The sequence below is a fragment of the Eurytemora carolleeae genome, unplaced genomic scaffold, assembly GCF_000591075.1.
Source record: "Eurytemora carolleeae unplaced genomic scaffold, Eaff_2.0 scaffold117, whole genome shotgun sequence".
Classification (NCBI taxonomy): Eukaryota; Metazoa; Arthropoda; class Copepoda; order Calanoida; family Temoridae; genus Eurytemora; species Eurytemora carolleeae.
This window is the reverse complement of record NW_019396401.1, coordinates 202,798-215,173: the sequence shown is the minus strand read 5'-3', so window position 1 is coordinate 215,173 and position 12,376 is coordinate 202,798. Positions and strand designations below refer to the sequence as shown.

The window sequence follows — 12,376 nt, the reverse complement described above, 5'->3', positions numbered from 1 at the left end:
AGGCGTGTTTATTTTCTTAAAAAAAAAAACAATTCAGTTTAGGGATTTCTTCGCTGATTAGGGGAACAAATGATTCTCAAGGAAAACAGAGAAATTTTCGGGTTTAAAGTATTAAATAAGATAAACAAACTTGCCTTTTGGCGTCAAATTTTTAATTTTTTTCCCTAATTCGTCAAAAATAATTAAAATGAAATACCCCAGACCCCTGTATAAACATTTGTTTTAGATGAAATATGTGGTTGAAGGAGATGTTGTATCAACGGAGATGTACCAGGTTTATACTTTTTAATACTAATTCTATTACATTTACTTATTGTATACATTGTAAAACAATAACAAGCAAAAAGTTTGTGGATTTTATTAAAAAAATTGTGGATTTTCAAAATTTGATGAAAATTAAATTTGGACTGGAGCGGTTTGGCCGGTTTGGCCTTTGATTGGATAACAACAGACAAACAAACAGACCGACAGATTCAAATCTGTATTTTGTTCAAAAATGCAATAACAACTATTGATCATAAACATTATGATTATTTGATATTAAGTCTCCATGGGTTTACACTTTATCATTCATTTATTAAAGTTTCTCTTTAAGAAAATATATATTTTAAAGGGACTGTAAATGTAATAAAGTAACCTTCTATTTAATTCTTGGCATTTTCAATTTAGAGCTGTTAAAGTTAAACCTTTAGCCGAGTAAAAATGCTGGAGTTATCCCTGTTTTTCTTTCTGAAAATTTATAAATTTCAATTGCGGTTCCATTCAAAAGTGACTGGGAATTTATGAAGCTGGATAAAGGCAGCTAGGAGCGAATTTATTAAGACTAAAAACGACAAAATCGTCATCATTGTAAATCAGAATGAACTGATCTTCAAACTGAATTGATTTCTAGGTTACAAGGTGGGAGTTGACTGATGAGGGCAAGGATGTAGTTGCTGAGGGAAGTTATGAATCCAGAGTGTACAGCTTGGTTCCCCAAGATGGGGGAATAGAGCAGGGGAAACTAATGGCCAGTTGTGGAACCTGGGGGAAAATTGGGTTCAGCAAAGCAATGTCTAACGGTTGGATTCTCATCGATAAATCTCAGGCAAATGTCGATTATATACTTTATCTTTTATATATTTCTGCTGCATGCATAGCATAGATGCATGACTCATATAAGAAAATGTATAAAAGTTTATATAGGGCTGCATTGAATGAATGCATATTGCATAGCATAGTTTATATAGGGCTGCATAGTGCATAGGATGCATGCAAAGCAGAGATGCATAGACTTATATAAGAAAATGCATACAAGTTTATATACAGCTGCATAGTAATAAAAGCTTGTGTACGAGTATCTAGGGTGCCCCTGTACTATAATCTTGTGTATCTAGGGTGCCCCTTGTAATATAAGCTTGTGTATCTAGGGTTCCCCTGTAATACAAGCTTGTGTATCTAGGGTGCCCCTGTAATTTAAGCTTGTGTATCTAGGGTGCCCCTGTAATATAAGCTTGTGTATCTAGGGTGCCCCTGTAATATAATCTTGTGTATCTAGGGTGCCCCTGTAATATAAGCCTGTGCATCTATGGTGCCCCTGTAATATAATCTTGTGTATCTAGGGTGCCCCTGTAATATAATCTTGTGTATCTAGGGTGCCCCCTGTAATAAAATCTTGTGTATCTAGGGTGCCCCCTGTGATAAAAAGCTTGTGTACCTAGGATGTCCCCTGTAATAAGAGCTTGTGCATCTAGGGTGCCCCCTGGAATATATGTTTATGTATCTAGGAAGCCCCCTGTGATATAAGCTTTTGTATCTAGGGTGCCTCCTGTTATGCATGTTTATGTATCTGTGCATCTAACGTGCCCCCTAAAATAAAAGCATCTAGGGTGCCCCCTGAAATATAAGCTTGTGTATCTAGGGTGCCCCTGTTGTGAAGAGAAAGATTGATTCTTTAACTGACCACCTGCAGTCCCACCTGGTTAAGATCAAGGACGGGGAGGGGGACAAGGTAGAAAACAAGCTCAAGCTGGAGTACAGGAAGAGGAAACTGGTCGAGGAAGTCACCGAGAAGCATTACATTCTCAGGAACAAGGCCTATTTATTGGACCTTCAAAAAAAGCCTAAACAATGTTGGATTGGGAATTCAAAACAATCAATTTTTTTAAAGGTCTAATGAATATATTTTTTCTCAGAAAGGGTTCAAACTTCTCCACCAAGATAGAGAAGGCTGCGACGGAGTTAACCCCTGAAATGATCAGCTCCGGGTCCTGGAAGACTACGGCTCTGAAGCCGTACAACCTTGACTCATTGGGACAGGATACTGGAGCAGGTTGCCTCCATCCGCTACTCAAGGTTAGAGCTGAGTACAGGCAGATCTTCCTGGAGATGGGGTTCTCGGAGATGCCGGCGAACAACTTTGTGGAGAGTAGCTTCTGGAACTTTGATGCTCTTTTCCAGCCGCAGCAGCATCCGGCCAGAGATGCTCATGATACATTCTTTATATCAGATCCGGCAACTTCAGACAGGTCATAGAATATCGCAGACAAAGGGGGGGGGAAGGGGGATGTTCCCCCATGGAAAATTGGGGGGACATCCCTCATGGAAAAATGTAGAGCACCAAAAAATCATTTCTTTCTCGAATTTAACGAAAAAATGCCTAAAATCAATTCGTAAGAAAAGAACTTAAGAGTGGAAGAAAATATATAGTTTACACCCCCTGGAATATCATTTTTTGTTTTTACAAAATAAATATTTTAACCTCATTCAGAAATATTCGACTCAAATCTTTATTTTGTTGTAGGTTCCCTAAGGATTATATGGAGAGGGTGAAAAGGGTTCATAGCACAGGAGGATTCGGATCTCAGGTATTTATTGAATTCTATTTTTACAGGTCAGGGGGAAATATTTTTAGGAATTGATTGTAATTGCCAGGGTGGGGATGGGGCAGAGGATGATGTAGATATTTTCAGAGAAAAAAATCAATTTCTGTCCCAACAAATGAAGACGAAAAATTAAATTTGAATTGAATAACTTAATTTTTTTAAATCCTTTTTCCAGAGGTGTATATTTTCTTTAAAATCATTTACCCCTCATCCCTTTTTGCGCGAAAGTTTTCGCCGAGTTTGTTTAATTAATTGATTTTTTAAAGGGAAATAACTTTTTTTTTTAGAAAAAGTCAAAAAGGATAAAAAAAAGTTGCCTTTTGAATAAAAATCAACCCTGCGGCCTTTTTCTTACTAAAGAATATCTAGGGCTACGGATATGATTGGAATATAAAGGAAGCCAGTAAAAACCTACTAAGGTAAGCTTATTTTACCACATTTTGGTAAATATTATCCCCTAGCGGTCATTTTACTACGATTGTGGGACGTTATATCACTTTACATCCCACATAGGATTATTAAGAAAATTACATACCGCACTACAATTTTTAATTCAAAGAATTCTCTTTTTTTAATATTTTTAATTTGATTGTATAACTTCTTTGGTTTGGCGTCAAAATAATTTTGTTAATACATTTTTCGTGGTCCTGGAATCCCCCTCCCCCCCCCCTTCCTCCCAGGCATGGAGGGTGCCGGGGCCCAGAGTATTTTTTTACAGATAGGAAATATTGGAATGCTTTAATATTTTTAAAATAATTTTGTACATTTTTGTATTTATATTTTATGAAAAAAACTTTTTAACAGATAAATTGTTAAAAAAAAACATCTCGCACGACGTTCTGAATGTCAAAGATTTAGACATGAAAACTCCTGATCAAAAAAAAGAAAGAAAAAAAAAAGAAACTAAAATACTTTACCATCTTGCAAGATCAGTGTTCGACTTGTCAATTTAAAATAATTTTCTAATGTATTTAAGAACTCATACAACGGCAGTGAGCGCTAGGATGCTTTATCGTGTCGCGNGCATAGCTAGCCCTTACGATAACCATTTCGGCGCAAAAGTCCGTTTGCAGCCCGAGACAGACAAGTCCCGGGCCCTAGGAGAGCGGGGTTGATGTTCATCAAGTAACAATAATTATTCTGAACTATTTTTGACCTGTCAAACAATTTCTCATACTCTGGCAAACATATTACATATCTGCAAAAGATATCAAAACAGCCAAGAGCTATTTTCCACCTGGCTTTATACTTGTACTGTTAAAATAATAAAATAATAAAAATCTTTAAAAAAAACAATAACAATTAACAACACTAGGTATGTTTCGGCCTGAGATGTTACTACCTATGGGACTGCCTGAAGGAGTAAATGTTATTGGGTTTGGATTATCTCTTGAGCGCCCAACTATGATCAAATACAAGATAAGTATTGCTATACTGTCATCTTCCTATTCCATTGTTTTCTGGTTATCACTGTATTTATTTATTATTTGATGATGTTGTGAACAGATCGCGTGTTCCGAAACGAGACCCTGGACGCGACCCACCTAGCGGAGTTCCATCAGATCGAAGGAGTTGTGGCAGACTATGGGCTCACCCTTGGACATTGTATTGGGGTTATCAATACATTCTTCACTAAGCTTGGCATAGGAAACAATATTAACAGAATATATCGATTTTTTAATCGTAGTTTTCCGATTCACAACGGTACCCTTCAGATTTTTCTACTGTAATCCGGATCCGATCTAGATCCTAGATTCGTCCCTTTTATTAAAACATGGACCCATATCTTGGCCATTGATCATCCTTTCTTCTAATCTTTTTAACGTCTTCAATACCCCCTCCCTCGTGAAATAGATGTATATAGTAGATATGTTTAAAGTGATAGGCATTCCGTTGGTTCTTTTTTGGATTGTTTTTTTGGCATAATTTTCTTCAGAGTCCAAATTTGGCAAAGTGTTAAAACAGCTTGTTTCAGAAATTTCTTTTTCTTTAAGAGCCCTGTTTCTAACATTTTGCCAAATGATGACCAAGACAAAAAATGTCAATAAAAAAACTAACAAAAAACTAATGTGTTATAAACATCATTTTTGGATCGCTTCTTAGTTTATTTTTTCAGGATAAAAAACGGCAAAGTTTGATAGAAGAAAACTTTAACCAATGACAGTTTTAAAATCTTGAATTAAAAGTTTTCAAAAAGCTATCCAAAAAGATAAATAACACTATCTATTCGGAGTGGATACAAAAAGTCCAATAAAAAACACCCAAAATTACATGAGGCCCAAAAACAAAACACCAAATGTTACATATCACCCAAATAAAAAAAAAACCAAGATAATAAAAAGACTAAATTTACAAAATGTCCAAATTTACAAAATGTCCAAATTTACAAAGTTACAAAGTGTCCAAATTTTCAAAGTGTCCAAAGATACAAAATGTCCAAAGTTAAAAAATGTCCAAAGTTAAAAAATGTCCAAAGTTAAAAAATGTCCAAAGTAACAAAATGTCTTAAGTTACAAAATGTTCAAAACTACAAAATAATTATATCAATATATTGTTTGGTGTAGAGAAACTACGGTTTAAACCAGCGTATAATCCATATACAGAGCCAAGTATGGAGATATTCTCATACCACGACGGTCTAGGCAAATGGGTGGAAATAGGAAATTCAGGTACAAAATTGTTAAAAATGGATTTAAAGGGACTGTTGGCGTAATTTGATTTGACCCTCTATTTGTTGATTGACATGTCCGATTCACAACAGTACACTTGAAACCTTAATCTGATGTGATATGGAAGACAACGCTGTTTTTCCAGCTTAAATTGTTTGATTCTGTTAATTTTTTCGTTGTTTCTGTTCTAAGAAATGCGCAAGTCTCTTTTGAAGAGAACCCATAAACAAAAATTGTCAGTTTATCAAAAAAAAATGCATGAAATTCTATAATCATGTTAATATTTTATCAGATTAAGCTTTAAGAGTACCGTTGTGAATTGTAAACAGTATTTAATCACTGGAGGATCACTAGAAATTACTTAAACCGTCTCCTAAAGATAAAAGATTGCACTTGAAGAGAATCAAAGAATATGTGGCATAGCTAGCCCTTACGATAACCATTTCGGCGCAAAAGTCCGTTTGCAGCCCGAGACAGACAAGTCCCGGGCCCTAGGAGAGCGGGGTTGATGTTCATCAAGTAACAATAATTATTCTGAACTATTGACCTGGCAAACGTTTTCTCATACTCTGGCAAACATTTTCTCATACTCTGTCAAACATTTTCTCATACTCTGTCAAACATTTTCTCATACTCTGTCAAACATTTTCTCTCCTATGGGACTGCCTGAAGGAGTAAATGTTATTGGGTTTGGATTATCTCTTGAGCGCCCAACTATGATCAAATACAAGATAGATAATATAAGGTGATATACCATACTGCAATTGTTGTCGTATATATCAATACAATGAAGACAATTTTCCATTTCAATTTTTATTTCTACCAAGCTTCCGAACAGCAGACACATAAACATGTTAAAAGAGAGGTGTTGGTAATTAACAGAATTGCAGTGCTGTAAACTTGTAATTTGATAGAATGCTTGTCAGGGATCAAAGCATTATGTTGTCTTCATATTATTAATATAATATCTGACCACTGTACCAAACATAAAAAATAGTCTTATTATAGTCTTATAACTTATTTCCTTAGGAAATTGATCAAATCTTTTTTTCCAAGACCTGGATTTTTTTTTCTCTTCGCTGAACAAATTATTTTTGGAAGCACCTGGTTTGCTTTTGAAAATCAAAAAATAATTATGATAATTCTATTTTATTTAGGGATCTCGTTGGACACAAAGTGAACCTGGATATGGTGAAAAGAAATCCTATCTGTAGAATCGATAAGGTATACTTCAGTTTAAATTAAAGGAACTGTAGAGTCGATAAGGTACACTTCAGTTTGAATTAAAGGAACTATAGACTTAATTTCAGGTAACTCTCTGCATTAAAAGGGTCATGCCTAATCCACCCTTTACCCTTTAAACGTTCGTTTTATCTAAATTGATTGAGTTATCTCTCTTTTTATATTTCATGATGGATTTTTTTCTATTGCGGTTCTCAATACAAGAGAGAAAAAGATAAATGTTCGAATTCCACACTTTTCCAGCCAAAACCAACATTTGCTGTTTGGGCAAAATACGCGGACTACTTTATCAACGATCTACAAATTCTACAGATTGTACACCTCTATTTTTCTGAAAATATATGGATTTTCCCCAAAACGTGTTTGGCGAGCCTGTAATTGGTACCGTTGTTAATCAACCATGCTCACACTATAAATGGAGGCCAGAATGGTCACTTGAATCTTAAATTTACAATCCCTTTAAACTCTTTGATATTTGATAAAATCATTATATTTGATTTCTATTTTATATTTGTTTAGAAGAGTGGAGTAGTTGGCAAGCAATTAGAGATGATTAACAAAAGGAACCTTTCCATAAACCTCATTAATAATTTTTCAAATTTTAAATATTTGTTTATTTACAGTTTTATATAATTATTTAATCTATTATTCATTTTCTATTTAAATTATCTTTTCAGGGTTTTAGTTGAAAAATTAGCAAACCCTGTCGCAGAAAAGTTGCTAACAAATATTTTTTTTCAAAAGTTTGTAGAAATTTCTGAAGAATTTTGGCCTTGAGTCGTGACTTTCTTAAAGAGGCAACTCGTTGATTTTAAACTGCAAGGAGCCCAAAATAATTGTCCTTATCGGGTAGATGACTGACATGATCTCGTTTATATATGTACATATCAAATATTCTTCAGAATACTATCTCTTTATTTTTAGGATCCAAGGTTGTCTGATTTGATTTATTAAGGTTGCTTACTCTCGGTGCGCTCCAATGTACGGAAAATGTCGTCTCCTAAGCAAAGGAAAGTTAAATCCGTAAATGACATCACTGAGGCAAGTGTAGAAATTAGTGACTTAATTTACAGATGTCCATAATTCTTAGGAGACGACATTTTCTGTACATTGGAGCGCATCGAGAGTCCTTTTTATTTTGTCCAAGGCCAAAACTTAAAACTTAGCAAGAAGTAATTGAACTACGTAGGTTAGGTTGATTTACCCTGGGGCGTACAAGAGAAGTGATTGAACCACGTCTACGTAATTCAACCACTTTACTTATTATTATGATTGGTTTGATTAGATATGACAAAATTGAGAACAGACTTGAACAAATTGGACTCAAACTTAAAGCTTTAGGAATATATTTTATTAAAGTAATGAAAAGAAAATTTTGTTTTAATAGCGGAATTAATCCACCTTCATATTTTAGTTAACAAAAGTACACTCAAGTTTTAGGGTGGATCATAGTCAAAGCCTCTGAGTTTACATTTCTAGGAGAGAGTGCAGTAAACTTTTTTTTTTTTAAAAGATACAAGTTTTCTTAGGTGCATACTGTATAAGGTTCAAGGTGCATAGTGCATACTGTGTACTTCATGTTTCTTGAGATTGACCAATTTGACTGAAATATTAAATTCGTTGGAATATTAACTTGCAATTAAAAAAATATATTTTTAACAAAGTTAAAAACCCTAATAAAGAATACTATATTGACTCAAGGGTTCAAATCAACTCCGGGATTCAAACCTTCCTTTTCTACTGGGTTCAGCCCGGATATTATTATTAGGTAAACAAATTAGGTATTTGTTTTTGATAACCACCTTTCCCTCCACACTGTTGAAAATGAACCATCAGGTTTCAAGTCAAAAATCTAAACTCTTTTTCTTCAGAAAAAAACTCAAGAGGAAAATTTTTTTTTCAAGATGGAGTCGTAGTGATTTTTAAAGAACGTATTAATCTTTGAAATTTTTCCTCCAGATGTGCTGTAAACCGACCGCCTGTAAGTGTACTTTCGATCCTACAGATCCTTCGAAAGTTGTACAAGGTGTACACAACAACACATACACACTCTTCTGTACACAATAAAGGTAAAAACATGTACATACATAGTTGGGATTTTATTTTATTTTTCATTTTTAAACGAATCAGAGACGAAACAACTGCTTGGGCGCGCTTGCGACGCCCCCCAAATCTTTGATTAATGATCATTAGAATATTTTTATAGAACTAGATTATCCTAAATCTGATGTAATTTCTTTTTAAAACGCTATAAACTTTACAATTAAAGTGTCCATTCTCATCACGAAACCTGAATATATACACCCCTGTTTCTCTGTTTAGGAAGCATGACTCTACCAGAATGTTCTGATGTATGCCGAGGTGATGCTGATGTTAGGTTGACCCTCATATATGCTGATATTCCTTGTACAACACTTAGCACTGGAAATAGTACGATTCAGGTTCGACATTAAGTTTAAGATTGTCCTTTATAAAGGATTGTTCCACTTTTTAAAAGTACCAACATTTTTGGGATAAGGAGTTTACAAATAAGTGTATTTTTCAGCTAATACTCAAGTCCACATTGAAGGATTTACTATGGTTATGGACGGTTATTGTTAGTGTTAGTGTTAGTGTTAGTGTTAGTTGTTAGTTGTTAGTTGTTAGTTGTTAGTGTTAGTGTTAGTGTTAGTGTTAGTGTTAGTGTTAGTGTTAGTGTTAGTGTTAGTGTTAGTGTTAGTGTTAGTGTTAGTGTTAGTGTTAAATTGTTTTTTTGTGTACACTCATGGGTAGCCTGTGGGTGTTGAAGGCTAAAATTAATTAATTATAATTTTTTTTTCAAAATTTTTTTTTCACAGGCTTTGCCAGGCCATGCAGCTTGTTATTATTATTATTATTATTATCACTTTTATTATTATTATTATTTAAATTTTTTTTATTTTACTATTAATACTATAATGAGAATTAAGTTCATTGAAATCTGTTGTAAAGCTATTTTTTGTTGGTAACACAGGCCTTCTCTAAATCCCAAAAACATATTTTTCTTGTGATTCAGGCAAAAAGCTATGTTAAACGGAATGAAATGGTTTAGAATTTAATCCATGATCAGAGATGTATTATGTAAACATCATAAACAACATTTTTAGCGATAATATATTGCCAGTTTTAATCATTTAATCATTTGCAGTACGGTTTTCAAGTTTGCAGTACATAATAACAAGTTATAATTTTCAGGGAGAAAAGAATGCAGTACGGTATCTAGTTTGCAGTACGGTTTCTAGTTTGAAGTACGGTTTTCTAGTTTGCAGTACATAAAAACAAGTTCTAATATTTAGGGAGAAGAGAATGCAGTACGGTATCTAGTTTGCAGTACGGTTTCTAGTTTGCAGTATGGTTTTCTAGTTTGAAGTACGGTTTTCTAGTTTGCAGTACATAAAAACAAGTTCTAATATTTAGGGAGAAGAGAATGCAGTACGTTATCTAGTTCGTCTAGCAGACAAACGTCAAGTGACAAACCTATACGAAGGCCTTCAACTTCAACAGATTTGTCAAATTGATTCAATTCTTGACAGGTTAAATTCAGGCCTAATATACTTCTCATCTAACTGAACTTATAGTTTGAAATTTCTAAGGTCTACTACATCGGGTTGCAACGATATAGGGATAAAAAAACAAGAGTTGACAAAAAATCGATTCCTTAGCGATGTAAGAATTCTTTTAAATTTCTTTATTTACAGTTTTCATAAAATCAACTAATAATTTCAGTTTTCATAAAATCAATTAATAATTTCTTGATAAATTCCCGGTGCAATAGTAGTTTAAATTAGGTTTTAATTTTTCCTTATTTATTTGACCAAAAAGGTTATAAAATAATTCTTAAAATTGTATTTTTTTTAGGTTGAGGGACGGAAGCAAGCATTCCGTAAACACGGTTGTAGCCTCCAGTCTGTCTAAACAGAAGTTTATTCTTGGAGCCAATCTTACCATTGCAGATATACTTACCCATAGGTAAACATTAATCTTACCATTATAGATATACTTACCCATAGGTAAACATTAATTTTACCATTGTAGATATACTTACCCATAGCTAAACAATAATTTTACCATTGTAGATATACTTACCCATAGGTAAACAGTTATCTTACCATTGTAGATATACTTACCCATAGGTAAACATTAATCTTACCATTGTAGATATACTTACCATAGGTAAACAGTTATCTTACCATTCCAGATATACTTACCCATAGGTAAACAGTAATCTTACCATTGTAGATATACTTACCCATAGGTAAACAGTAATCTTACCATTGCAGATATACTTACCCATAGGTAAACAGTTTTCTTAACATTGTAGATATACTTACCCATAGGTAAACAGTTTTTTTAAACATTGCAGATATACTTACCCATAGGTAAATAGTTTTCTTAACATTGTAAATATACTTACCCATTGGTAAAAAGTAACCTTACCACTGCAGATATACTTACCCATAGGTAAATAGTTTTCTTAACATTGTAAATATACTTACCCATTGGTAAAAAGTAACCTTACCACTGCAGATCTACTTACCCATAGGTAAACAGTAACCTTACCACTGCAGATCTACTTACCCATAGGTAAACAGTTTTTTTAACATTGTAGATATACTCACCCATAGGTAAACAGTAACCTTACCACTGCAGATCTACTTACCCACAGGTAAACAGTAACCTTACCACTGCAGATCTGCTTACCCATAGGTAAACAGTTTTTTTAACATTGTAGATATACTCACCCATAGGTAAACAGTAACCTTACCACTGCAGATATACCGATGGTGGTCTGGGCTCTCCAAGATGGGGGGGTTTTCAGATCTTATCTTATCTTATCTTACTGATGATTATTATTTTTATCATTATGATAATTTTTATCATAATTATTGTAAGTCTATTGTTTCCTGAATACTTATAGATAATTTTTTTAGTTTGTGTGTCCAGCTCCAGTTGACCAGCCCTGTAATTGAAGCTTGGGGTCAACGGATTAAACTTAAAGTTGAAAACTTGAAAGTTTAACTTATCTATACAATATGGCGAACAAATAAAAATATTTGCTCAGATTTGATTTTTTAAGTGAAAGAAGAGAAACTTGCTAAATGATTGTTTAATTATGAAATCAAAGACCTTTTCGATATTGATCATTTTAAAAGCGTGTTTCGGGCAAGATTCAAATCTAAATAATTATAAGAAAGAATGAAGTTTGAAAAAGATATAGAATATTAGACAGCTTTAATTAATTAACATTCCTGGGACCAGATTTAATGAGAATTAACTGAATTACATTGACCTAGTTGGACGACTTTGCGAGAAGTTAAGTCAGCTTACAAAAGAAGTATGTCTATGTAGGTTAGCTACTTCCCGCTATGCATTAAATGCTGTCTCTGATCAACTTTTAGTAAACATGCAATTTTGCATTTTGGAAAACTTCGAAGAATGTTTACTTGTATTCTGCAATCTGCATATTATAACTCTGATCTTAAAAAAATCACGAAAGGAATTCATTCTTTGCCTGAACAAAATCCGATAATTCTAATCCCTATATTATAACCTTCAGGTGTTAACTTTTAATAATTTAATTAA

At 33.6% G+C, this 12,376-nt stretch overlaps 2 protein-coding genes across 3 annotated transcripts; both read left to right on the top strand.

The window, feature by feature from the left end:
* Positions 1 to 174: 174 nt before the first annotated feature.
* On the top strand, positions 175 to 3,979 carry LOC111702505 (phenylalanine--tRNA ligase alpha subunit). The gene is made up of 7 exons (XM_023474225.1): positions 175 to 274; positions 893 to 1,087; positions 1,901 to 2,067; positions 2,175 to 2,507; positions 2,783 to 2,846; positions 3,234 to 3,283; positions 3,841 to 3,979. Exons 1-7 carry the CDS (start codon positions 227 to 229, stop codon positions 3,977 to 3,979), a joined length of 996 nt encoding a protein of 331 aa, XP_023329993.1. The 5' UTR covers positions 175 to 226.
* A 178-nt stretch (positions 3,980 to 4,157) lies between these two features.
* Positions 4,158 to 11,856, top strand: LOC111702523 (aminoacyl tRNA synthase complex-interacting multifunctional protein 2). Of its 2 annotated transcripts, none has more exons than XM_023474247.1 (11): positions 4,158 to 4,287; positions 6,269 to 6,278; positions 6,691 to 6,757; positions 7,295 to 7,338; positions 8,061 to 8,116; positions 8,477 to 8,543; positions 8,735 to 8,844; positions 9,098 to 9,216; positions 10,211 to 10,326; positions 10,652 to 10,762; positions 11,725 to 11,856. In XM_023474247.1, exons 1-11 carry the CDS (start codon positions 4,182 to 4,184, stop codon positions 11,810 to 11,812), a joined length of 894 nt encoding a protein of 297 aa, XP_023330015.1. In that variant the 5' UTR covers positions 4,158 to 4,181; the 3' UTR covers positions 11,813 to 11,856. The 2 variants fall into 2 exon arrangements, with proteins under 2 accessions (XP_023330015.1, XP_023330014.1); XM_023474246.1 differs by having other exon boundaries at positions 4,164 to 4,240; positions 6,222 to 6,278.
* Positions 11,857 to 12,376: the final 520 nt, after the last annotated feature.

Excerpts from the sequence above, each read along its gene's own strand:
- LOC111702523 (XM_023474247.1), top strand. The coding sequence starts at position 4,182 with ATGTTTCGGCCTGAGATGTTACTACCTATGGGACTGCCTGAAGGAGTA. Across the intron at positions 7,339-8,060 it reads TTAGAGATGATTAACAAAAG|ATATGACAAAATTGAGAACA; the intron begins GAACCTTTCCAT and ends TGGTTTGATTAG. Across the intron at positions 8,544-8,734 it reads AGCCCGGATATTATTATTAG|ATGTGCTGTAAACCGACCGC; the intron begins GTAAACAAATTA and ends TTTTTCCTCCAG.